Source organism: Pezoporus wallicus, unplaced genomic scaffold (genome assembly GCF_028554395.1).
Source record: "Pezoporus wallicus isolate ANWC-B61680 ecotype Strahan unplaced genomic scaffold, APGP_CSIRO_Pwel_v1 contig_6382, whole genome shotgun sequence".
Lineage (NCBI taxonomy): Eukaryota > Metazoa > Chordata > Aves > Psittaciformes > Psittacidae > Pezoporus > Pezoporus wallicus.
Window position 1 is genome coordinate 205,559 of NW_026638015.1, and position 27,806 is coordinate 233,364.

Consider the following 27,806-nt stretch of genomic DNA (forward strand, 5'->3'; position numbering starts at 1 on the left):
ACTGTCAGGAATTTAGTGTCTTGATTTAGCTCAATGGTGCCCACCCTTTAAAACACGGCAGCCTCTGAGCCTTTCAATACCACACTTCTGGACTGAACACAAACTCATTGAAACTCATCCAAAAAGCCCAGACTATCATGTGTTAATGTGAATCCATGGGCAAGCTTTAAGAGAGCAGGCTCATGATCTAATACGTATGCAAGTCTATCAGTTGGCAACCATCTGTACACTGAATCATTACAAGAGTGAACTACAGGACCCTCAAAAAAGGAACAGGCTGTCACAACCTCATACAGTCTGCAATCTGTTTCCAATCCACATAGGAGGACCAAACCTCTCATCAGCAGGAATCTCAGACCTGAGTACCCTTGCTCCAGCCTAGCATCATTACAACTGGTCAAAAAGCAACAAGACAAGCATGAAGCATCTCCTGAAGACACTTACACTGCCTGTGATCTACTGAATTCCATTCATTACTCCGTGAATACCCAGGATTTGCAGATGTCTTCCTTGGAATCAGCTTCCTCACTTTCTGCTCTGTTCCCAGTGGCTACTTCTATGAACCTCCTCCCAATGGCTCCCTCTTTTACATGGTGGCTGATGACTTTTTCAAACAAAAATCAATGATCAAACGTATGGAAAATAAATTGCTTGTCCTGTTGGTCACTTGCAGAGCAAGTTGCTTCCAAAAGCTGGGTTCCTGTCCCACAGGAACCTAGCCCCTTGGGTTCTTTCACACAGACTGTTCCTCAGAAGGGCAGTAATTCAGCAGGAAAAGTAGGCAAAATGTTAACAGGCCATAGAGACCTGCTCTCAGATGAACAGTTTATTCATTTGCAAGCAAGCAAAACCAGCAGCTAAATAAGCAAAAGACAAGAACATACACAGGACAGGCAGACACTGCTGAACATCTGCTCCACCACTGTTCATTATGCTCACTGGGAATAGTATTTATTCGCAGACATTAGGATCTCTGAGTTTTCAATACAAGTCTGTATCTAATACCGCATATTCAAACATATTAATAAACAAGTTGGTTAGCCTTGGAGCGTCTGGGAAAGGAGAAACTTTCCTGATATTACAAGTTTCTTCCAATTTAATCACACAAATAGCACAATTTAGTAAGTCAGGAGTCACCCCAAAATCTAAGGAAGCCTAAGGACTCCTTCACTCACCACAATACAACCCTGCTGGGGTTCTATCTTTTTGCTAATATTTATTCTATCCTCATAGCTACTGTACTGGCTTATGAATGCCAGTCTCTTATAAGCTTCTTTCAGGCCCATTAGGTGCATTTCCAAGTGTGGATGAGCACTGCTGTCACCACCTCACCTCCCTACAGCACAACAGCTCTGAGAGCCAACTTGTCAACACCTGTTTAGACATGGATCTTGGGTTTAAAATACTGAGAACTGCCTCACAGCTCAGCCGTCCAGTTCCACCCCCAGTCACAAGTATTCAAGTCATACACTTGTCTCCCTGCAAGCCAGCCAAGCTGCATCTCCAAACAGCTAAGCCTTTTGCGCCCACCCAACCACTGTACAGGCTACTGCAGAAATCAGCTGGTTAGTACCTTCCTCTGGTTTGCAAACAGTCAGTTTATGCCTCTCTGTTCTCTAATAAAAAGTATATATATTTAGAGAGTTCTCTTTTCCTGGAGATTTATGCTGGCTATATAACCCCCTCCTTTTCAGCCCTGCTAAAGACCCCAAGCTGCAGGTTTTCTTAGCTAAAAATGCTCCACTGACCCCACTAGCAGCTACTTTTTCTCACTGTACCAGTTCAAAACCAGTTCTGAATACAGATATGCAAATGCTGAACTGTTCCAGCTTAGGTACATAGTGTTTTCTACAGTGATACTAACATTTTGCTATCTCTGCTGTAAGCATCCTGTGTCTCATCCTAGTACTAATCTTTCTGTTTTTATAGCCTTATATATTGATGGCTTAATCACCTACAATCAACTAAAACCTTGGGTCTTTCTCCTCCTCTGTCATTTTACTACTCAGCTCAGCGTTATTAGTCACTAAGTGCACTTTGTACTAATAAGTTCTTATTTCTATAGCTCCAGTCACTTTCAAGGCAATGCGATTCTTGTGCAATACTCTGATCCTTCTCCACAATGACAAGGCTTAATGTCACATCCTCTGCAAATTTATTCAGTACACCCTTACAAGGTATTAGTGTAAATAGTATTAATAACTAACCTCAGAACAGGTTCTTAAGGAAGTCCATTAATGATGTCTTTTGTGACAGAGTCCAGCTCTCAGTTGTGTTGCATTCTTTCCTTTAGCCAGGCCTTTACCTGCTCTCTACCAGATCTTATTCTAATCCTAATTCTTTACAAATTAACTAGATTTACTGTAGTTCCAACATGGGAACTACTTACTTACTAAAACACAGAGGTATTAGACCTGGAGCAAGTCCTTAGTTGACCCTTTAATTACAAAAAACACATTTAATTCTCAAAGACCCACCTGCTATAGTCCACCTTAGCCAAATCACAATGCATTTGATTTCACTTTTCATGGGTTTAATCTTCCTTTCCTTCAAAACATACCAAATAAATCTGTGTACCAAGTTGTCCTGGGTTCAGCAGTAGCAGTCATTTTTTCTCCTTCTTGGTAGCTGGTGTAGTGCAGTGTTTTGACTTTCAGCTCGGGAGCAGAGCTGATAACAAAGATGTTTTGGTTTGGCCAAGGACTTTGTGAGCCTCATGCTCTGCCAGGGAGGAGGGGAAGCCAGGAAGAAGCAGAGACAGGACACCTGACCCAAACTGACCAAAGAGGTATTCCATACCACAGCACGTCATGCCCAGGATGTAACTGGGAGTTAGCTGGAAGGGCTGGGAGACTGCAGGGTTGGAGGAGGTATCGGTCGGAGCTTGGTCGGGCTTGGGGGGCAAGTTATCGGTCAGCGGGTGGTGAGGTGTTGTATTCTGTTCCCTTGTTATTTCCTTTATCATTATTATCATTGGTGGTAGCAGTAGTGATTTGTGTTATACCTTAGTTACTAAACTGTTCTTATCTTAACCCGTGGGAGTTGCATTCTTTTGATTCTCCTCTCCGTCCCTCCGAGAGCAGGGGGAGGGCAAGAAAAGGGGGGGAAGTGAGCGAACGAATTACCTGACTGGGTTTAAACCACGACACAAGTTCACATCATGGATCACCAACATAATCTGACCTTCCCCATTTCCATCTGCAACGACAGCTGCCACCAGGGCTACCCCAACTTATCAATACAGCCCAAACCAGTTGATTTTAATTACTGTTTCTTTACAACTCTAGAAGGACTACTTGCACAGCTTTTCATTATGAGCCCATGGAGCAAGTTATGCCTTTTTTTGGTCAGCTTGTGCTTGCAGACTACTCATTTTCCCTAAGCACATGCTTTTTCAAATCCTGTATTTGAGACACAGCTGCTATTTCAACCTGTTTATGTGATCCCTGTAGTACTCTGTTTCAAATGCCTCCAGTGTACATGGGGAAAAAGACCCAGGGAATTATAACCCTCTCCACTGTTTGCTACTGAGCTCCATTTTCTTTGGCAAATTAGAACAGTGGGGGTGCTTTCAGCAGTACAGTGTTTTCTTGATCCCTGCTGTTTGCCAGCCTAGCCCCCATACAGTACTCTATCAATTGCTGAACCCTTTATTTAGTATTTCTCTTCCTCTGTATTACTGCGCATGGAAGCTACACCAATGTTTTTCATCTTTCTCCCTCATTTCTCAAGTTAAAGTCAACAAATATGCCAACTTCAAACCAAGTCTATTAAGCCAAGAGCTACTGGGGTAGCATTAACATGTCAGGATTCTTCCCTTCTCTGAGGATCTTCCAAGTAGATATGTGGCTGACATCACAGCCAGAAGCTACTTCTGCTCTGATGCAGCCTCACTCACTCGTGTTCTGATGTTAGACCCTCAATGAAAATTATTCAGCTTGGTGAGTATCTACACCTTCACACAGAGGTTTGTAAGTCAGCCTGGCTGTTGTTGATCTATAAAATGGTGCGGTCAAGAACAGAACATATGAGGTGTCCTGCTCCTAAAAGAACCCATTAGCACATGTGAGGTCTGCACCAGAAGCATCAGTCACTTTAAGCCACCAGCAGGAAACCTGTTGAAGCATTTCTGTCAAACCACCAAGAAATCTCCCACCTCTACGGCCACCTTGTTTCACAGTCATACAAAAAGTTTGGTTTTGTTGGAATGACTGCATGATTGTTGCTGGAATAGAAGTATGCAGATAGAAGACTGCCATAGCAAGATGGTGTGCTAAAGAGGTTCCACAGAGATGCTGAAGCAGGACTGACACTGCTTCTATAACATACCATGAAAGTGTACCTGTTGTGTCATTAATTTGTGAGGTGCCACATAGAGACACGTCACTTAGCTTAGGGCTACTGCAAGCACCAGAATGGACACCTAATGTAGGTGTGGCAAGCCACAACAGTCAGACCTAGCTCAACTCTACAGCGTTCAAAGCACCCATCCTCAGGGAGACTTCATTTCCCTTGGGTCTCATCCAAGTTCATCACATGAGCTATAATCAGTAGACTAGATCTTACCACTTCTCTATACTGACAAAAACTTAGAATAACTTTGGACTTGGTGAAGAGAGCCATTATTCCTGAATAATTCTGCTTAGAAAGTACAGCAACTGTTCTTGAAGAAAGCCACTTATCCTGGAAGAGTGATTATAGCTTATTCCATAATAATATCTTGTAGAACTTCATGTATAAATAAGGCCTTGATGAAAGATTATGTTCAAGAGAACAAGAAGGCTGTTTGAAGAGCGCTGGCATTCTGTGTGACTGAAATTGGTCCAATCTGAATTCCAACCACAGATTTCACTAGAAGGCTGTACTGAGTTAGTCACTATTACAATTGTATATATTCATTCTGATTTAAGAGAGTGGCTCTACACTGCCCATATGAGCCTCCTCAATCACCACATGCCTGATCTCACGCACAACAGATGGAGTCCCCATGCATGTGGTAAGACCCCCAGCAGTGCTGCAAGGTTTTAGCTGCCAGCTTTAAAGTTACAAAGAACTTCAACAAGTGAAACATAACCGGAAAGAATACCAAGGTAAATAACTGAAGCAGAGAAAACCCTCAAGTGTTCCTGCAGCACGAAAGAAACACTGCTCCAAAACAAGCATCTGCACAACACAACAGAGAAAAGGGTCTCAATGAAGTGTGGTGCAGATTCCTCAAGAACACTGCTCAGTCATCATCTGTGCCACACTACATCTAAATTAGCTTGTGCTTAATTGCAAGTTTACAAAGGGTCAGTTACACCTTTCATGGTGCTGTACAAATAAAAGAAACCTCAAGTCTACACATCACACCACTGCACTTTTAAGTGAGAACCAAAACAATTCACTGGCTTGCTCATAATCATGACAAAAATCTTTGCAGTTCATACAATCTCATGCTTGAATACTGTTAACAAGTATTCGATAACTCTAGGTCAGCAGCTTTCAACCTGGTTGGTGGACTCCAAGTGGTCCATGAAAGCTGAGCAAAGCAAGTGTATCACTAAGAGCTCAAATTTGCTGTTCCCATTGGAAACTTTTAGAAGTCCATAAATTCAGAAACTGAGACACATGTGAAACAAAGGATCCAGAGCTAGGAACACATGGGAAATAAAATGAGCTGAAGAGATGCATTTCAAAGAGCCTCAGAAGTTCATAATCAACAAACCAAACACTGATTGTTAAGAGATTCTGGTAAACACTATGGCAGTCCAAAAAGACCACTAGGAGTTGGGTTTTTTGGGTCCCTCAAGTGAAATGTCTCAGGCAGTAAAAAGCCATCTTACTCCCGCTGCCCTAAGAACAGAACAGCCAAAGCAGTTTCATCTCCACATAAAGCACTTACTCTGGTCGGCAAATCACCAGGTCCCCTTTGTTGGTGCCATATGCCAATCCCAGGCCCGGCTCAGGCAGCCAGCGAGCAGAGTTGATGCTAACATGTCTTCTCTGGTCGGCAGGCATCGGGTACAGAACGTTGAAAACTCTCTGAAACAATAACAGGAAATTACTTGACAGGACAATACAAGATAGGAGAGCCAAGGAGGCTCAAGCAAATGTTCAATCTTCCTGCAGTAGCACAGCTAGCCAAGAAGACCACAACACTTCACAGGATGTTGCAAGAAACCATGAATCCAGCAGTGAGAGTAAGCTAGAAATGCACATACATGTGTCCCTAAGTGTTTAACAGACTGACTGGCACACAGCTGTGGAGCAGAAGAAATTCTTCCCCCAGGAGAATCTGCATGTCGCTCAGTAGGCTGCAGAGTCCTATTCAAACTAATTAAACAAAGTGATGGGGACAAGCGGTATAGTCATTAGAAAGCAGGCAGGACAGCTGGGGCTCTTCTGGCCTTCACCTTTCATCTTAACTAATTAGTGTGGAACAGGAATCTAGCAAGTACACAGGGGCTTCCAGCATCAAAGGTTTATTGCTTCTAAGCCAAGCTTTATGCAAAAATAATACACAATTCTCTCCTTTTTTAAGCATTTAAACAGCCTCCTGACAATGTTTCCGAGTTTGGCCAACCCCACGCCAACAGTGCATGGAAGAAAATCAAAACGCCCCAGTTCAGGTCCCCTTCCAACACCATCATTTTACCTGCAGTAAGGTAAGATGCCGAAGAGCTGCTAAGACTGCTGGTAGTTAGCACAGCTGCACGCTGCAATAATGCAGCTGTCTGAAAACTCTGTGCACATGAAGGACCAAGAGCAAACTCTGCTCTCAGGTCAGCACTAGACTGATTTCCAAAGTGTACGAGCTCGAAAAGCAAGAACGTTGAAGTGGCGCATTAGATCTACATAGATACTGTCCTTCTCCAAGAAGCTAATGGCTTTTGTACAGCACAATGCTTTCATGCGCCCTGACATCCAGCAACCAGAACTCGGTATACTGAAAACACTATTTAGCTAGAAAATATAACACATGTAGATCATGAAAACAAAGGTATAGGAAGTGGAAAGTGGGGTAGTGAGTAAGTTTGGCTACCAGGAACAGGGACAAGCTATGTCAGTGGACTGGGCCATCAGAACATGTTCTATCATGGCTTCAGAAGGGCAGGACTGAAGACTGCATTTACAAGTCCAAATCATTAACAGAATTTCTGCAGAAATGGATGTAGGGTTTAAACCTGTAACCACTGCAGGTAACACAGACTTCAAATCTAGAGTTTCAATGGGATAAGTCCCAGGTTAAAGATGTGTTTTACATTAGTTTTTAATGGTGAGCAACCATCCATCAATCACAAAACATGTTTTCCAGACTCCCCAGAAAAGAGGATGGTGCTGGACCAGGAAGCAGGAAATGGAATGAGGATGTGCTGGAACAACAGGATAAAGGTAGACAGGAATGCAGGTCAACCACTTCTGCACTACTGAGGTGGCCTGAAGTAATAATTACAGTTCTTCTGTGTGAAACTCATCAGCTACCACAACAAACTGGGACTGTTCCTCTGTAGTTCTACTGCCCACCCCACACCTTGTATTTGACACCTTAACCTGAAGTCTGAGGCAGAAACTACTTAGCTGTATGCCCTCCAAAATCTAGTACTCAGAATCTTCATCTTGACCATCATAATGCAAAGTAAATCAGAGCAAAACAATAGCTACATTATGTCCTGTCATCAGTAATAAAATTTAACCTCTCTTCTGAGGAAGCCACCACATTAAAAGAGAAAATGTCCTTCAGGATTTCTCTGTATGACAGAAGCTGATCACTCCTCACCCTGGCTATCACTCAGCAGTCAGCCTATTCAGACAAGCTTGGTGTTTGAATGGAAGGAACATGTCCTTACAGGTTTATCTAGGTCTTACCCATCTCTACCATGGAAGAAAAAGAACTGGGGAAAAACGATGAGATGTATGATGCTAACACCTGTTACCATGGAGATTATGGTGCACTCTGATGGGAAGATTGGATTTTGAGGAGGAGGAGGAAGGAGGAGAAAAGGAGGGGTCTGCCAGAGCTGGAAGCATAAATTCATAAAACAAGCATTCCAAAACTCTCAAGAACTGCAAGGGTTTTCCATCACATCTATCTTCAGCAAGTCAGAAATGGCTCCTCTCCTCCTGAGAATGGCATTACAAGGTATTACAGCTCAACAAGCTGCCTTCCTGGGCTAGCCACAAGCTCTCCTCCACAGGAGAGTTTGCAGAGCCACTGTCCCACATGCTCCCCAACCAGCCATGCCAAGGGGGGAGACCTGCCAGCTACAGCTGAGTAAATAGCACCCCATGGAAAGTGCTGCCAAGGACACGGGTCTGGTTCTGACAACCTGCAAACATGTTGGCTGAGGGCAGAATCCCAAAGGCAAGATGGCTTAACATTTCCACGTAAGAATAGTTGCTTCATCACTCCACTCCATTCACTTCCAAACAGCTTGTCATGCTGAAGAGCTCCCCTCCCCTGCTGCTTCCCACTCCCACGCTAATGGGACAACTCCATGCAGTGTTAAGGGTGATGACATCCGTGCATGTGGTAATTAGTACATAAAAAGAGAAAGCAGCTGTACTGGCATAATCACCACTCGCAGCAGTAACCAGGACCCAGCTAATCAATCTGATGCAGTCATACAGACTGGTTCTGGCAATTGTATCCATTAGCAAGACCCCCTACTCTATCCACAGATTAAAGTTTCTTCAACAACGGCAGGTCTCTCTCTTCAAAGAGGGTCAGAAGTCTGCCAGGAAGCATTATTCTCCATAGATCACAGCTAATTCCTCTTGGATTATTTTTTCTTGTCTTTTTGTTTCCATTGCTAAATCTTATTAAAAGTTACTGAGCTATTTCAACCAAAGATGCCAGCCTGAAACACACCATGGAGTGACCACAACTCTTTGCCAGTGGGATGGTCTGTGCTTTCGAGTTCTAAGCTTCTAGCTATAATATTCAACTTATTACAGGAATCCTACACTAACATGATTCTCCAGCTTCTAGGTCAAGAGATTGCTGCCAACCCTCAGACACTCTTAAAACCAGTACTAGGTAATTTACCAGTTCCCTTTCATTGGGCCTGGTCCCTATTTGCAGGCTATGTGTTACAGCCATACTGATGGCCAGGGGTTCAAGAACCACTGTTGTATAAGTCTACTAATCTTTAAAGCATTCACCACACTGCAGTACAGCCTCCAAAGAGGTTATTTTAATAGAGTGGTATTTTCATTGAGGAGAGATACTGTATTGCACCATACCTTATTAGCCCATAACCACTGCCAGTAGTCACAGCAAGCTTTGAGGCTCTTCACCATAACATAACCAATGTCAAACTTGCTCTTAGCACCACTATAATAGTGAGTCAGTAATACACAGCCACACCATTAGATGTGGCAAGTCAGCATTTTGTGAATTTAGTAGTTGTGTTTACAGATGCTGTGCTGAAATAGAGGTTTGAATGGCATCTTTCTCTAACTATAAACACTGTGAAGTCTAAGGAGTGGGAGCTTCTGAACTTCCCTGTGGAAGCTGAAGCCCAAACAGGCAATGTAAGTATAGCAAGCTGTTCTTTTCTTGACAACAACAAACATTTAAATGTCATTTCTGCAGGCAAGAAAGGTCCTACCCCTTCCCTTTAGGGGATCCAGCCTGGATTACACAGAACAGTTGCTTGACTTGTGCAATATGTTTGTAGAAAACCTGTCTCTGGTGATCTCCCCACACGACACACACACTTCTGTCATTTCAGGGACTCCATCTCTCCTGTGAATTCAGGGGATGTCAGCGAGATTAAAAGGTCTTCTTCTACAAATATTCAAACTATCTAGGTAGGCAAGGTTCCACATAAAAGGCACACTACTCACTAAAGAAACAGCTGGTTGCTTCCATTCTACATCCCTAAAATCATGACATGTGTACAGGGAGGTTTTGTTAAGTAATTCATCTCTGCACTTCTGTTTTCAAGGAGTGCAATAGTAGCAACTACTTAACTCTTTAGTGTGCCTTTTCCATCCTCCCTGATCAGGAGTGGGCAGTTGCATCATCTCCTGAACTCCCTAAGGCTCATTTCATCACTTCACAGGCACTTCTTCAATGTTGAATTCAAAAGGGGAGAAGATGGCTCAGAGAAAGCAGAGCTGTAAGGCATGTGGTGTGCAAAGGCCACCTCAAGTCCACTGCTGCTGCACCCTCTCAAACTTCTCAGTACTGGCACATCAGTACTCTAGCACTTGTCACAGCCACCAGTTAGGTATTAAACTTAGGTATTCATATTTACTTACACAGAGAGCCAAGGAGAGGCTGCATCACAATCAACAGCCTCAAGGAATCTTTCCCAATGATCTTTTTCTCGCTGTCAAGCTGCTGTACTTATGTGGGAAGAAGGGGACCCAGGCCACAACACTCAAGCACAGAGCTCAGTTTGTACTTGCCCTGGAAGGGTAAGAAAACTTTCTGCTAAAAGCCTCTGCTCTGCAAGCCCTAGTGCTTCCCTCTTCCTCTCCCGCTCCATCCCAGGGAAGCTGTTGCTATTTAATAAAGCTCTTCAATTTCCACCCTTCCCCTCCATTTCTGGGGTGTGCCAACACTAAAAAGCTGGAGAGAGCAATCGCCAGGATCCTGTCAGTCATCAAAGGAGCAGCAGGCTGCCCCAAGCCTCTGCTACTGCTGCCAGTTGGCAACGGTGCTGCACTGGTCTGAACAGCACCATGCTCGGCCAAAGTAGAGGCACCACGTCCTCTGCCCAACTGTCTCTTTGCTCAAGGCCTTCCCATCACTAAGGAGAGCAATGAAAAGCAGGGGAGTGCTGAACACTACTTGTTTGGCAGAGTGGGACCTTTCTTCTCTCTGGCACACAGGAAAGAGAAAACATGTTTTGAAGCTGGAAGAGAAGAGAATGTTGGCACAAGCGGGTAGGGAAACTCAGCAGGAATACTTGCTTGTTATCTTTTTAAATTCAATAGAGACATTTCTGCTCTTGACTAGATGCATTGCCTTTCAAGATGCCAATACATTTCAAGCAATTACCTTTGCTTAGGCCAAGCAGTAAGTTGGACTATTAGATCAGCCTTGATAAAGACTGCATGGGGAAAGGGTGCAGATGTTCTCTCGTTTACATGGGGAAATCTTGCGAACCATGAAGCTCCATCCTGACAGGTAAAGGAAGAGGAAAGCCTGAAGCACATCAGGTGGGTTTATCAGGCACCAGCCTAAAATTCATTTTGCAACAGAATCAGTGCTGTCACCAGAGGCTGACTGACCATGAAAACACACAAGAAGAGAAACATCTAATGTGCTAAAATCAACAGAAACCTCTCACTGGGAGGACTGTTAAAATCTATAGTTTCACAGCTACTCTGACCTGGGTTGTAAAGAAAAGAACTTCAGAAAGGAGCACTGATCTCTGCTAGATGGGGTTAGCTGTCCTGGCAGCTTACATTCATACCTCATGCCTGCACAGACTTAATGTTTATGTTGGTAAACAGTGCTCTTCATATGGATACAGGCTATATCACCAAAGTAACTGTAGAGGCTGCACAGCTTTGCCAATGTACCTGCAGCTAAACCAGATCCTTCAGACAGCACAGGTACCTCCTTTTGTAACACACTTCAGCAAACTAAGCTACATGGAATATGTAATGCAGAAGAAGCCCTAAAAGCACAGCCAATCCACAACACTGTATAATTAAGTTCACTAAAAGCACACCTCCGAGAAATGCCTACGTATAGTTTGGAACTACTCAAAGAGCATTAAAACAAATGCAGAAAAACACAAACTGCATTTGTATTTGCCAGATGAGGTCCAGCAACAGGACACAGGCATAAGCAAAGCAAAACCAACAGCAGCACAATGAGGACTGCACACATTTTGCATTATCCCACATGTCCATCTTCTGCTCCACAATCTGACCTTGAACAAGGAGTTTCAGAAGTTTTACTTCATCTTTTTTGATTGCAAGCATCTCACTGGGACTGAAAAGCACCCAAATCAAACCATTATCTGTTTTTTGGCCTTACTCATCCCAATAGTGCATTGCCACTGAAAGATCTTACCTGACTTTTTTAATGTCCACGTGTTAATTATTCACCTCTGACACCAGGGTATCAGATGCTATCAAGCATCTACCTCTCTACTGAAAGCACTGAATGTCCTTTACTTAGCTGCCAGGAAGTCAGCTGCATCACTGACTTCCACAGTGCTGCCAATTAGTTTAAACAAGTCTGTGGCTTTTTAAGGTCCAGAAGCATAATAAAAAACAGACATCCTAACCTGATCTCTTTAATAAATGACACCAATCCTTTTTTGCTAAGATTACATTCCTTACTCTGCCTTCTATTAATGAATTTCACAAAAGCCGCTGAAATTCAGGCTGATGCCTTGCACTGCCACAAAGCCCAGAGCCCTCTGCAGCAGAGTTTAAGTCTAGTTTGTCTAAAGCAGAAAGCCTTTAATGCAAAGCAAACATTCCTTAGGATAACTGATCAGCAGCTCAATACAGTTATTTGTAAGAGAATGTGCATCAGTGTTCTGAAACAAGGCAGGTCTCCCCTTTGTTTGGAAGGGGTCTCCTTTCTGTATGAATGCACAGATAAATAAAAAGACCTGCATTTCCCATGGTCAGACAAGGGAAAACGTTGCTTTTTTGCCCTCAGTCTCCCCCTAAGCAGCAGGTTGGTCTCAACCCTCCCCCCATGGCTGGTTCCTGCTAACAACATACACATCTTTCCATTAGATCTTCTCTGTTAAATTGGAAGAAGCAAAAATAATGCACTTATCTTTTTGGATTTGTCAGTCTTATTCTCAAATGGATCTTATCACTTAATGCTCAGCACAAACAAAATTTCTTTCAACTCCATTTATCTTCCCCAGCTGCAACAGGATCACATATGAAATTCATTCTCATTCTTTACCAGCACAACAGACCTCTTTCTGCCTTTTTCTGCACCTACTGTCAGTGTAGCTTGGCTTTTTGATCCACAGTGAATTAAATGAGAACTAACCCTTTATTTTCATCATCAATCAAAACCTCAACTATGGATACTTGATCCAATTCTGAAAACAGGTCAGCACCTGAAGTTTCTGTAGGATGGACTGAGAAACTTTCTACAAAGGCAAAACCTTGTTCTTGTTGACCATACACAATCACATAAAGATCACCCTCAGATCAGGAAAAGCCTCATTACAGCACACCTAACTCTTTTCTTTCTTTAGGCTAGCTCTTGGCATTATGAATTCTTTATCTCACAAGCCTGCCATGCAACTACTACATGAGAAAGAGCTTTAAAATACCTACTGGGAAACTTCCAAGCATGAACAAAAACTAGGTCTTACAAAGAAGCAGATCATCTCAGGTAACAAAGCTCTCACACAGGAAAACAACACAAGGGCAGTGAAGTGGCTCATTAATTTACTACCTGTCCTCCTGCAAAACCAGGGTAATACCTCTAAAAAGCTCTTTAGGGGACTGGTCCAAGCTCAGATCTGAAACCTAGGGCTGAGTAAGCAAGAACTTGCTAAACAAAACAATTGTCCCTTCAACTGTGTATTGGAACAGATGAAAGGAGAGAAACAGGAATGCCAAAGGGGGTGTTAGTGTGACAGAAGATAGGTATGTATATATTGAATACAGATGCACAAGTGAACTGAACTGTGCAAACAGCCCCCAGCTATTGCTATCTCTTGCAAAAATCACTGACAGCTCTCAAACGTGGAACCAGAAAAAACATGGTCACTTCTATGACAAAAGGAATGACAAGCTTCAGTTTTGCCCTTAACTCAGACTGCAAACCAAAAGCAGCACCTGTGAGTTCCCCATTAAACGTCATGCTGAGACTGTAACAGCAAAATCTACACTGTGTTAAAGATCTAATGACAAGAGCAAAGGATTCGTGTACGGCTGCCATTCCGCCCCACTCTCCATCTACTGAGCCTCTACAGAACAGCGTACAAGATCAAATGTCAACAATATGTTGATGACAGAGCTACATGCATCCTCATCTAGGTGAAAAGAGGCTGTCATCCAGCTGCCTACACGTCTGGAAGGCATAAATACTGGAGGAAAGAGCTGGCTTAAATTCAAATCAAGAAAGATGGCAGAAAGAATTACGGGGAAACAAAAAGTCTTCATGAAATTGCAAACCTCTTCTCAGCCCATAGCCAGCTTAGTGCAAATCTGGTAATAATTCACTTCAGCTCCCTTCCCCCTACCTGACCTGGTCAAGATGACTGCACATAATCTCAGATGAGAAATCATATTTGCCATAATTTCTTCTACCTAGTTAAAACTATGTACCCAACTGCCCCAAACCTAACTATCGCCTGTGAGGCAAATGGGCTGAAGGCCTTACCTGAACTGCAAGAGCAGTTCAGCTCTCCTAATACTGGACACCATATTAAAGAAAAAGGTCTTAGTTCTCAGCTTCACATCCCATGAAGTGAAAACATCCTGAATAGCTGTCATTAGCCTTTCCTTCATGCCAGTTTGGTAGAACTGGCACTGCTCCCATGCTTAACCATCACATGAACTAACAATACAATATTTTATGAAGGGATCCTAATAAGTTTTTATTTTTCACAGTTTCTTCTTAGTTCTATCTTATCAACCTTCACTCAGACACAGATGAATCAGTCAAGGCAGCAACCTCAGTACTCATACAACATACCATTCCTACATCTACACTTAAACGTGCACATCTGTGCAAATCTTCATGCCATCTGTAACACCGAGGTGAAGCTGCATTTTCCAATGATGACGAATACAGCTCTTTCTTACAACAATCAACATGAGCACCGTGGGTTTTGGATATGCTTTGTTTTCCTGAAGACAACCTACCAGAGTCTGCCAATACACCAGAGGGATTTCCTGTATCAGTCAGGAAAGGATTCTGTGCCCATGCCCATTCCTAGTATCATAGAAAGGGACCTTAAAGCTCATCCAGTTCCAGCCCCCTGCCACAGGCAGGGACACCTTCCACTAGAGCAGGTTGCTCCAAGCCCCTGTGTCCAGCGTGGCCTTGAACACCACCAGAGATGGGGCAGCCACAGCTTCTGTGGGCAACCCCTGCTAGCATCTCAAAACCCTCACAGGGAAGAACTTCAAGAATCATAGAATGGTTTTGGTTGGAAAGGACCTTAAGATCATCCAGTTCCACCCCCCGTGCCATGGGCAGGGACACCTCACACTAAACCATGTCACCCAAGCCTCTGTCCAACCTGGCCTTAAACACCATTAGGGAGCATTCACAACTTTCTTGGGCAACCCATTCCAGTGCCTCACCACCCTTACAGTAAAGAAATTCTTCCTTATATCCAATCTAAACTTCCCCTGTTTCAGTTTTAACCCGTTACCCCTTGTCCTATCACTACAGTCCATAATGAAGAGTCCATCCCCAGCATCCCTATAGGCCCCCTTCAGATACTGGAAGGTTGCTATGAGGTCTCCACGCAGCCTTCTCTTCTCCAGGCTGAACAGCCCCAACTTCCTCAGCCTGTGTTCATACAGGAGGTGCTCCAGTCCCCTGATCATCCTCGTGGCCTCCTCTGGACTTGTTCCAACAGTTCCATGTCCTTTTTATGTTGAGGACACCAGAACTGCACACAATACTCCAAGAGAGCAGAGGGGCAGGATCACCTCCTTCGACCTGCTGGTCACGCTCCTTTTGATGCAGGCCAGGATACGGTTAAACTTATTAGAACTTCTTTCTAATGTCTAATTTAAATCTCCCCTCTGTCAGCTTAAAGCCATTCCCCCTTGTCCTGTTACTACATGCTCTCTCCAGATTTCTTGTAGCCCTTTTAGGCACTAGAAGCTGCTCTAAAGTCTCCCTTGAGCCTTCTCTTCTCCAGGCTGAACCAGCCCAGCTCTCTCAGCCTGTCTCTATAAAGGAGGTGGTCCAGTGCTCTGATCACCTCTGTGGCCTTTCTGGACTCACTCCATCAGCTCCTTATCCCTCTTGCTTTGGGGGCCCAGAGCTGAATGCAGTACTGCATATGAAGTCTCACAAGAGCAGAGCAGAGGCGGAGAATCACCTCCCTCAGTCTCCTGGTCATGCTTCTTTTGATGCAGCCCAGGATACAGGGGGTTCTGGGCTGCAAGCGCATACTGCTGGGTGATGTTGACCAACACCCCCAAGTCCTTTCTGGTCAGAGCTGCTCTCAAGTATCAACATGTACATGCAGTCTGTGACTCTGCTTGGACTTCCAGCAGTCTAAGAAACATCCATCTGGCTCAGTTCTGCCAACAGTGAAAAGTTTCTCTGGGCAGTAATTGGATGTATTATTTGCAGTTCTACTCAAGAATTGTCAGAAGCCCTCCCTATCAACCTGAAAATGTCAAAGTCTCTTTTAAAAGGAGACACAAGGGACCACAGCAATAAGTATGCTTTTTCAGTAACACAGCAAGAGGTCAGTACTGTCTTGCAAACTACTCTTGCTTTCAGAAGTATGCTAGTTCACATGAACTTTTCCACTGGAGCTAACGTGTTGCAGTAAGCCATCTCCATGTATTCTTGTAATCAGTTTTCTTTTCACATTATCAAGGGTTCTGACAAACTGTAACTCCCACCCCAGTGAAGCAAATGTGAATGGTAATTTGCTTTCAGGCATAAGGCCCCTTTGGTTATGGCTGCAAGGCTACTCACAACTCATACAGTGAGTCTAGGAGGTCTGATTTTTGCAGACTGCAGTGACCTTTGCACGACACACTGAATAGATGCTACTGACACCTGCATGAAGCTCAGGAGACAACAGCACTCAATAAAACTCTGCCTTCATTAAGAGTTAATATGCTGAGAAAAATCTTGGCTCTGTGCTAAAACTCATGTGCCTTGCTGCTTCAGGCCCTTCTTCCTGCAGTATTTGGAATTCTCCATCTGTTTACAATGGAAGCATGCATGTAATCTGTTCCATCCAAGCAACCAACCAAACACTTCAGTGGGATGTTTCCCAAATACCAGTAGTCTTGTCAAGAGCTAATTCTGGATCGTCACAGCCTGAATTTCCTTCCAGATTCAAAGCACAATGCACTATTTGAGATACAGCTTGGTTAAGTCACCTTCTCCCCACCTCTCCCCTGCATTGCACTTGAGCTTCATGTGCATCAAATTTTTCTATCACCTTCCTCACTTTTTTATCTTCAGCTTGAAAGTTCCTTTCTCTGTTTTATTTTAATTTGATTACAGCAATCATGTTTTCCTGGTATTTTAGAGTTAGCTTCCTCTGGGTAATATGAAAAACATTAAACATTGCAAGGGCATCAGAATTTGTGAATGCCAGAAATAAAACTACCTTCTGGCTGCCTTTCCCGCTAATATCCACTGCTAACAGATCCAGAGCAATTTGAGCCTTACTCTTTTATGTTTCTAAGGACCTTCAGCTCTGATCAAGTTTCTAATTTCACATTCTTCTAAGTTCTTTAACCCCCATATACTCTTGGAATCATATTGAATTCAGAAATCACCCTAGACCCAAGCCACTTGAAAACAGATCCTCTTTATCTGGGGACCAGCTCCACCTATGCTTTCAAAATAGGCTGCAAAATCTGTCCTTACTCCATATTAGTCCTTTCTCCAAACTTCCCATCTCTGAAACTCAAGTATTCCCAGATAATTCCCAGTACCACTGTAACCTGTACCATCCCAAGCTAGAAATCTGCTAAAAGCAATTCCTTCCCTGTACTACAGATAAACTTCAGAGGTGCTAGCTAGGGCTGCAAGAAGAAAACCACTAACGCAAAACAACAAGAAATGAAGCTCATGCATATCACTCCTGTTAAAAGTCAACACTACTAGAGAGCTTTGAAAACTCAGCCTGAAGAACAAGCTTGCTCTTCATCAAAGCTGGGTTTCCATCTGAAATGCTAAGCATATCGGCCTGAAGGGACTGAATAGAAAGAGCATGAACCTCCCACTCGTGACTACCCTGTTTGATGGCAATTCACTACTTTTCCTTCATTTCTGAACACAATCCAGAACTGTCAAATCACATCAGCCATGACCTGTAGAACTCTACCCAAACCTCTCTGAAATATTAAGAGCAAAATGCATATAGACGTTGCACACTCACAACCAAGATACTCCTTAGTATAATTAGAAAGCCCTGTAGTTCTCAGAAAGTTAGTTTCTCTCCAAGACTAAAAATGACTCCAGCAGCCAGTGGATTTCTAGGTGCAATTAAATTTATTAGAGTTTCACGTAACAAAACTAATTAATTGCATCTTCAAAACATCTATTTCAACAGCCAGATGGAGGAAACTCTCTGAGGAACAGAAAGCTGCACTGCACTGACTGCTAGTCAAGGATGTGGAGGAGGGGTTAATTTGAAGGAGAAATAATCACTGTATTTCACCCCTCAGCAGGTTCCCACACTTGTGCAGTGACTTACAGGCCACATTACCAAGCTCTAATCTCCAGTTCATTGATTGCAAATCAAAAGGCATCAGGGAAGGAAGAAAAGATTATGAGACAACTTAAAAGAATTTTCATAGAATCTGATGTGGCATTTCTCTCGAATTTCTCTCTTGGGAGTTTCTTGGGTAATGTAATATTAAAACATCCACAAAGCATTGCTTCAGAACACGGCTATGACTTATTTTTAATTAAGAAGTTGAATAACAATTGCTTTATGTTACAAGCTTTTGGGACAGAGGCAACAAAGACACTTTCTGATTCTAATGTGCATATTAAATTAGAGACTGAAGAATACACTTTCAACAGGTTTCCCAATCCTTTTTTCTACTGCATGCTGGCCAAGCTGGAAACAGGATTTTACTCAGCTGAATATGAGTACATCAGCCCCTGTGCTAAGAATATTATCATGTTTTCTACTTCAAATTCTATCTTCCTTTTGCATGTCTTGCAAAGTATTACAAACTCATGGAACAGTCTTACTGCAAAACTTGACAGAAGAAATACCTAAGTTTTTACAACTAGATGAAAGAATAATATTTACAAGATTAAGCTTTACGATTTCCAGGCTTGGTCCTATAGACTGCACAAAGATACCAACAACACACCAGAATGTTGAAACAATACCTAACATCATTGCACAAGAAGGTTCTTTACCCAAATGAATTCAGACTAGTCTAGTTGTGACCCTGTCACATATGCAGAAAGCTGAAAGTCCAAAGCAGTCAGAAAAGAAATGTTTTTAACATCTTTAAACATGATGTGGGAAAGGGGAAACCAGCAAATTAGTTAGCAAATCCTGCTAGACTGGATAGATTTAAAAACGTGGGGGAAAGCTTTCTGGAAGCTAAAAATACATGTGGAAGGAAGATGATAAAAGCAACCTTTCGAATACATGCAATCCATCTGGAGAAAAATAATCCAGAACTACAGCAGATGAGAAAGACAGGAGTGCAGTGATGTGAAGCAAGTCTGAAAAGGAGCAGTGGGAAAAAGTGTACAAGATTTTCAATGCACCATAATAACAAGAAAGGAAAAAACCAAGTTTTTGAGTGTGTAAGTAAAGACCTGTAGTCCAGAAAAAGCAGACAGAAAAATACCCTCTGTGGACTTCTGGTAAAACTCTGCTTATCTGATTACACACATTTAAACACATCCCAGAATGAGGGGGAAAAAAAGGAAGGGTATTTTGGAGAGAATTCAATAGAGAAAAAAACCACGAAAGCTGGAAGATTGAATTACAAGAGAAGATTAAGGGAATACAAAGCATTACTTCACTAAATGGTGACTAAGAGCAAGGGTACAAGCATTTGAACAGTGTAACACACCATAGGAAAAGAAGATACGTTTGAAATGGAGATGAAGAAATATAAATGGAAAATTTTGACAGCAGCTTACTGATTAAGCTGGCTACAAAAAAAAACCCGTTTCCAAAAGGAAGGGCTAGAAGCTATAGCAACTGGAGCTTAGAGCAAATGTAAAGGATGGATGAGAGGAAGAGACATGATTTTAGCTAATAGGAGTTCTCTATCTTATTATGATATCGTAAAAAGACAGGGAACGGATACTCCCCTATCTGGCAGTATAAGCTGTGTATTTCACTAGGATCTTAACTGCAAAAAGAAACAGTGCCAGGGCAAACTACACTTTTAAAAGGATCTAACAGGACACTGAATTCATGTATTTAGTGATCTCACCATATCCACACAGCTTTAAACAACAGTACCTGCTAACCAAATTGTGCTTTCTTCATAAATACGTTTTAATTTCTGTCTCTTACCTTAAGGGGCTCATATCAGAATGGCAGCTCAGAACCAGGGCTGAAAAAGTGTGGATTGGTGCACCAAAGAATATCCTCATCATTGATCTTCTCTTGCCTTATAACATGGTGCAGATGATGGTAAACAAGAGTTTTATCAGCTGATAAAGCAGCTCATGTAATGACGCAGCTGAGATGACCCTTTCTGAATCATGAGCCCTCTGGGGAGCAGATACAGCATCTGAAGGTGAAGCAAGCAATTTCTCCCAGAGACAAGACTCTCCCCAGTACTGGGCCACTGCACAAATGGCTCAATGCAATCCCTGTACACGGGAAAACTGTGCTAAAAGTAATAATAACCATAGGCACCTTTTAACAAAGAAAAAAGAGGCTTAAAAGGGAAAAAGGGGGGGGGGGGGGGGAAAGCTGCTCATTGAATTAATTCCACTATGATCAAACTATCCCCCAAAATGAGAAGCTATTGAATAGCTATTTTTCATCTCCTGCAACAAGCCACCTGAATACATGGCCTAAAACTTGAATCCAGCCCCAATTTCAGCTTTAGAAATTACCTAGTTCTGCCTCCTCCACATGCTGTGTGCATTATCAGCTGGATGTGGCATTTCCAATCCTAAACTATCACTGAATAGCTGCTGTGCTCTGCTGATGAACAAACCAAGACATATGTGTTCTCTTGACTCTATTTGCCAGTTTGTAAAAAAAGATGAAGGTTTTTCCTCAGGTACTAAATGAGTCAGAGTGTATACAAAAACAGAAGTACGGAAGGATAATTCCATTGCCAAAATATGCCTACACATACATAGAAAGCTCACAAATAAATAGCCAACAAACGTCTGTTTGGCAAAAGTATAGTAAACCTCACCTTAGTCTACTTGGCTCCTATCCTTCCGAAAACTGCTGCTCTCCTAGAGGTTAGCTGCCTTTAGGAATGTTAGGAAATGATCCTGAAGTCTCAGCTGAAAAACTCTCTCAGCTAAGCCAACCACAGTACCACAAGCAATATGTGTATTACCCAAAGAAGTCCAAAAGAGCTACTAGGTATTCTGAGTATTAACTGGACTTACGAATGCATTCCATGACATGGAATGTGTTTGTCATCATATTTAAAACCAGAGTAAAGTGTCACAGTTCTGTTACTTTCGTGTTCTCCTGCCATGTTTGCATACCTCTGTAATAAAGTCCTTGACATGTTTACTATTCAGTGGGCTAGGAGCACGCTACCTCTTTGCTATCATAACCCAGCAATTAACTACTAGCCTAGAGCCAAAGCAACACGAAATGACTGATGGAAACACAGAGAAGCAGAATACACACACACTTACCCTCATAGAGGTTTCTCCACCATGGGGTTGTTGCAGCCTGAAGACTTGAGCAACCATGTGTTCAGTGGACGGGTGCAGCAGGATACGTCGGGAAGCCAGTCCCACCATTACGTATCTGCCCATTGGTGACAGGCTCACAGAAATGGCATTAGGACCTATGAAGAGAACAGGGGCAATTTCTCTCACAGGCTGAAATCCTTCATCCTCACAGCTTCTCCATTCCCTTCCAGCATTCCCGTAACATATGGCACACTAAGCTTGTTCTTATAAGGGGCAGAGAAGAATAAGGAGACCTGCACACATACAGATATTGTGGGACATTTCCTTGTTGCAAGCATCTTCCCCCTAAAACAATAAAGTTCTTTAAGGAATAAAATATTATGCCTTAACATCTCCCCTGTACCTGCACCTTACATGTCCAGACCAAACCCCAAGCTTCTCCGAGTAGTAATGCATTTGTAGCTGATTGGAAGGCCAATAAAACATTTCCCGTTACTACAATCACTGGTGTTCAGACTACTGCACTTCTCACTGCAGGCTGAGTCCTGAGGTAACTTCTCACACTCCCACCCATCCTGACTTCTTGATGTATGCTTACCAAACCGCTTTGTGTAAAGCATCTCGCCTAAGTTGTGCGGTGCCAGGGAATACACAGCCAGTATTCCTTCATCAGGGAAGCCTCTCTGGCTGCTGGGAATGAAGGCTGCCAGCAGCTGCCCATCAGCAGAGATATCACAGCTAGCATCATTGTAAATCTTGCAGTTTTGAACAAGCACATTCACAGAGGCTGCAAGGAAGAAAGAAAGGAACAGTGATTAAAATACTTAGGTTCAACAAAGAATAAAGTAGGATTTAAACATAATGCTAGAGACAGAACAATACATGTAAAAGGCACTCATGACATTTAGCTTTCTCCAAAAGTTTATGAAATTTTAATACCCTGATTAATGTAAAATCTGCTCCAAAGCGGAGATAAGACACTCCAATGAACCCAGGAAATGAAATCTATTCACCTCCTGGAGCCTTCAGCCAAGAAACAGTGGCAATTGCACTTTTTCAGACCCTTCCTTTGTTGAGTGTAACACCATCCTTTGCAAAGGACAGCACAATTTAAACAAGCCTCAAATAGTGACTCTCTGACAAACTCCAGCAGCAGCAGCATTAGAAACAGTACATCTTAATTCATTTCCCCTGCTCTTGTGGAGCCCCTAAGTTCCAGCTCCCCTTTATCTCCAACAAACAGGAGATGAGAGAAAAATTCCTCCCTGCAGATACATTCATTTCCGACAGGTCTGTGCCCTTCATATGCAGCTTACAAGCTCTTTGGGTTACTGAATCTTACTATGCACTTGTACCATTCATAGTACAATGAGGTTCCAAGGACTTGTAGCATTGTCATCACCAATGGTTCAACAGTGGCTTGGTAAAACACAGCTGGAGTCATGTTTGCTTTTTCAACCTAACCTAAATATGCTCCAGTTTTTCCACCAAAACCACTACAATTATTCCAGGTTCATAGCTGGAACTGCACACACTATTTTGGCAATGAGGAAATTTCATTTTCTAATTATTTTCAAACTCACAGGAGCAGAAATATAAAGAAATAGAAATGAAGCCCACATTTGCAATATATAAGCTTTGTATGCTAGAAGACAGAACAACCCATCACACATGCTTGAAGATATAGCACCATGTGGATCACTATGTGAACTTCTACCCTCCAGAAATTCCCTTTTAAACCATAGGAATATGCCCAGCCTAGAAGAGGTTCTGATTTGTTCAGCTAAAATTGCTGATGAGTTTATTATGAAGGCACTTCTCAGGCTAGATTCCTTATTAGTTTAACAAAAGAACAGTGCCAAGAATGCTTTGTGCATACTTCTGAAAGTCTGAACTTCCAAATCAAATTAAGGCTGTAACTCAATGCTTTAAGAAACTGGTGCTGCTGCCAGGAAAAACAATCCCTGCCCTTTGTTCCCAACGCTTCTATGGAAAGAAAGCTACATCAGGGAACTGATATGGATGAGAAATTACTGACTGTGGTCTGTGGTCGCTTCTTAGCCAGAATGGTTTCCCAACCTGGTATGCCACACAGCCACTTGCAGGAGTAGAAGATGTCATGACAGGAAAGGAGACAGGCCTGCTCATTCTTCCAGCATTGCTGATTTAAAGCATTCACTGAACCTCATCTTTAGTTCTGGTCTCAAAGACATTTTCCCTGGGAACTGCTTGCCTACATGGCCGAGTATCAACTTCTACTGTTGCATTTAAGAAACCCTGATGAAAAAGATGATGAGGATGAGAAGTGGACTATATAATTACATTCTGTACCAAGCCACCTACACCTGTACTCTATATTTATTCAAACTTTTTTTTTCCCTCCAGTCTCAAAGCTGCTAAAAACAGTAATTTTCAGCCTAGCATAAACAGAAAGGTGCTGAACAGAAAAAGGTAAATAACAGTAGTCACTGTCAGTGCTGTAATAACAGAATCTAAACCACACATGGCCCTTCAAAGAACAGACGGTCCAAAGGATAACAAAATTCCCAACTGCTTAGACTGGAGCTAGTTGAACAGAAAGGTAGCAAAATAAAGATTAAAGACTACACTACCTAATTTTTATAGCAGAATTAACCCCCCCCCCCCCTTTCTTTTCCTTAAGTCCAGGCTCCACTCAAGTACTCATCACGTCATCACAAGAGAAGATGGGCCTCAACACAGGCACTGCAGTATACGCTGTGGACTAGCTAAAGGATGCAGGACAACAGGTTGCACTACTGTAATCCCTGTTAAACTGGAGGGATTCCTGCAGAGTTCTTCAGTGACTCATAGCAAAACCAGTCCTATTTATTAGCTTTATCAATGGGCTAGACACAGAGTGGAGCTGGTTGATGAATTCTCTTGATAAAGCTGGGTAATTTCACTAACAGAGCATGATCAGACCAGACAGTGAACTGAAAGACACAGAGACATAACAAAAGGGAAATGGAAGAGTTTTAGAGCGTATTAATTTACCTTATTATATATTATAAATTTCTGCTTTACCTAGGAGCTTCTCAGTTGGCAACAACAGAGAATCAGCTTTGGTAATCCTTGCAAGGACTGAGCCACCCAAAGGGCATGAAAGAGATCCTACACTGCACTAGGGAGCACACGTACAGGTGCTAACATACAACCTTGTGCTGGGACCACATGGAGGATACTGGGCACAGTTTTGGTCAGCCGTATTCAAGAAAGAGTAAACCTTAAAAGGCAACAAGTTCAGCAAAGAGACAGGAAGACGAGTGTGGGGGGGGTGGTGTGGTGTTAAAGAAAAAGACTGTGAGGAAATAGGATTGCATTTACAAAAAATACCAGCAAGTAAGTGCAAGAAAAACACCAATTCTCTTCAGAAGTAACACTGACAGGTAAGTGGGTAAAAGCAGCCATTAAGCTTGGAAATTAGAAGATTTCTACCAGACAAGCAAGATTCTAGAATAAACTTTCAACAGAAGTGAAAGGGACAAAGAATTTAACCAATTTTAAGACAGAATAAGAGGATGTGCTTGCCTAAGACAGCAGGGAGCTACACTCCGTGGCTAAGGGGGTCCTTTCTCACCAATTCCTTTGTAGCTGCACTCAGGTCAGCAGAGATCTAAATAACTGGAGGGAAAAATGGTGTGTGGGGAACTTACAGGACAGGGGAACATTAGAACTCTCGCAACCAATTCTGAGTTGACTACTTAGGAGACAGCCAAGCAAGAAGGCCTGCAACAGAGCAAAACCACACATCGCAAAGGGAGAGCATCTGCCAGAGATAAAGCTATGAAACTCACCACCACCACCTATGCAAAAACCTTGGATTATTAGAAGAGAAAAACACAGTCCTGTCCTTTTCTTTGGGATCGAAGAACTGTTGTCTCTCATCCCTATCATGCTAGATATCTAGCAAGTTTTGTTCTGCATCCCTGGGCTCAGGATGTCATTTCCATGTGGTAGGCATGTCTTCTCTACAATGTTTAGCACTGTTACTTGATGCTCAATACTGCAAGTAGCCAGACTGCATACTTGCCTCATCAGTCCAAAGGCATGGGTGCCATCTAGCCCAGGGCCCTTTCTGTACTGATGTCCTAGTGCTTTTCAAAGAGGTGCCAGAAGTTTTAGAGGGGACAGATGCCCATTTCTCTGGGCACAGGTGATGTTTCTTCCTTGTTCCTGTAACTACTGAAAAATCAGAGTTTATACAATCTATGTTTCTTCTCAGCTTTTAAAGTCTGGGTTTCTTTTTAATCTAATGCAACCTTGGACATTCATAAGAATTCCACATCTTTATTTCTGTAAGGTAAGAAATTTCTTCTGCACCATTTACAGATTCAGGGACATTGCCATGTCTTGTACATACTCTCAACTCCATGGCTATTTTTTTCCTTTTCAGATATCTTAATAGTCTTTTCCTTATCAAGCATTTACTACATGTCTTTTAAAAACAATGCAGGGTTTGGATCTCCGCTCACCAAGAGTCTCTTTATCATATAGCACATATTCACTCATTTCCTATTACATGGTTTTTCTTTCCCTCACCCCCCCGCCTTCAATGCAGCAGAGAGGTTTTGGTGAGCAGTCCACAGGGATGGCCAACACAACTGCATGGTTTGTTCTTTTTAAAGTTTGCTGCATACGGAGAATGCCTCATAGCAAAACAGACTGTGAGCTCCGCTGCCAGAAGTGAACTGTTTTCCCCCTTGATGTGTGTCTGGAACATAAAACATCACAGATGCGAGATGTGCTAAACAAGGAAGAGCGCCCTTTATTTCAGTCTTTCAATATCTGATTCATGTTGGCATTATGGTTCTTTGCTCTTCCTTCATTTACAATGGATGAGGGACTCAGTTAGCACTTACACCTAGAACCAAGGGAGCCTACTGTGCCAGCAGGAAATGTCTAAACGTGAGAGGTGAAGATCTCAGCAAGGTTTCTTTTTAAGGAACAGCATTTAAGAGATTCCCAAGACACGGGGAAGATGACAATATCCATGCATTTGCCAAAGCCACAGGCTATTTGATTTCTTTGAGCCTGAGGCCTGATCTATGAAAATGAAGCCAATGCTGAAGATTTTAGGGGGGAAAAGAATAGCTATTTTTGGAAAACCATTTACAACAAGGCTGCCCTTTCATCTCGTGTTTTCTTTTGTTGTTAATGCAGCCACCAAGCTGACAGAACAGATCAAAAGAAACATAAGAGAACAAATTAATCAAGCTGTTGTGCCAACTTGGAGTGCTTACACCTACAGCATAATTATGCCTGAAGCTGAGGAAGGCCTGGAATGCCGGCAGTAACAGCACTGTTTGCCAAAGGAAAACAGTGCTGGGTGCACCATCCACTTCTAGCCACAATTAAGGATGACACTTTATTAATGGCTGCTCCCATTTATACATTGTTTAGCATGCCTTTTCTTCTTTCTCTTTTCTTCTTATAAGTTCTTCTGCATCCCACTTACTTATAATACTTACTGGACCAGTAAGTAGTGATCAAAACACCTTCCTCAAGTCCCAGCCAGTGTTAGAACAGGACACACTCCTGATATGTGACTGAATGTGGAAGAACTAGACCAGTTCAGCCACAGTGGCTTGAAAATGAAAGAACAAGCAGTAAGTAGCACAAAAGGAGCTATATTCAAAAGAAATAAACAAGAGATAAAAACTTCAAGCATTTTACCTGTGGAAAGGCTATATTCTACACTGTTCACAGATTCAATAATTACCCGTTAGCTGCAGGAAATCGGAATTCTTACTAAAAGAATATTAAATAAATGCCAGAGATAGCATTGTGTCTGCTGCCAAATGAATTCCTCACCCCAATGTTGATACGACTGACAATTACAGCTTAAGACTGGGCCATGTTCATGTCAAGAGTTATTAAAAGCAAAGCTGGCAAAAGGAGAAGAAATCTAAATCCATCATTTCCCATTTTGCAATTAATAGAGAAAGACAGGGCAGAGATTAAAATCCCACAAGTCCCTGCAAAGCCATTTCCCCAAGACTTCCAGAATCCTCTGTGTGTGTGTGTGCTGGACTGAGCATCAGTGATGCTGCTGCTGCAGAGCGAAGTCCAGAGCCCAGGGCTCTGAAGGCTGCTGAGGCCCAGCCGCTGTGATCCCAGGACTGCACTCATCAAGCTGCTGTCACTTGCTCGGACACATCCGTGTCAGTGGAAAACATCCTACTTCCAAACTATCTTTTCCTTGTTTAATGGTAACAGGAAGAAGAGCTGCTCGGAGATGAGTCTGGCCACAGAGTCGTTTCTTTGATGGAAAGAGGAGCTGGCAGGCAGTCCCAAACTTCAGCTGCATCATTTC

General features: G+C 42.7%; 1 protein-coding gene across 3 annotated transcripts in view; it reads right to left on the reverse strand.

Annotated features, from left to right (window-relative positions):
* AMBRA1 (autophagy and beclin 1 regulator 1) overlaps nt 1-27,806 on the reverse strand; it is a 130,715-nt gene that overhangs the window by 22,810 nt on the left and 80,099 nt on the right. For all 3 annotated transcript variants that reach the window (XM_057408797.1, XM_057408798.1, XM_057408799.1), the window contains 3 exons: nt 22,071-22,259; nt 21,473-21,627; nt 5,885-6,024 (listed from right to left, as the gene is read on the reverse strand). In XM_057408797.1, the coding sequence (XP_057264780.1) occupies nt 5,885-6,024; nt 21,473-21,627; nt 22,071-22,259 (484 nt within the window). The remainder of the gene's footprint in view (nt 1-5,884; nt 6,025-21,472; nt 21,628-22,070; nt 22,260-27,806) is intronic.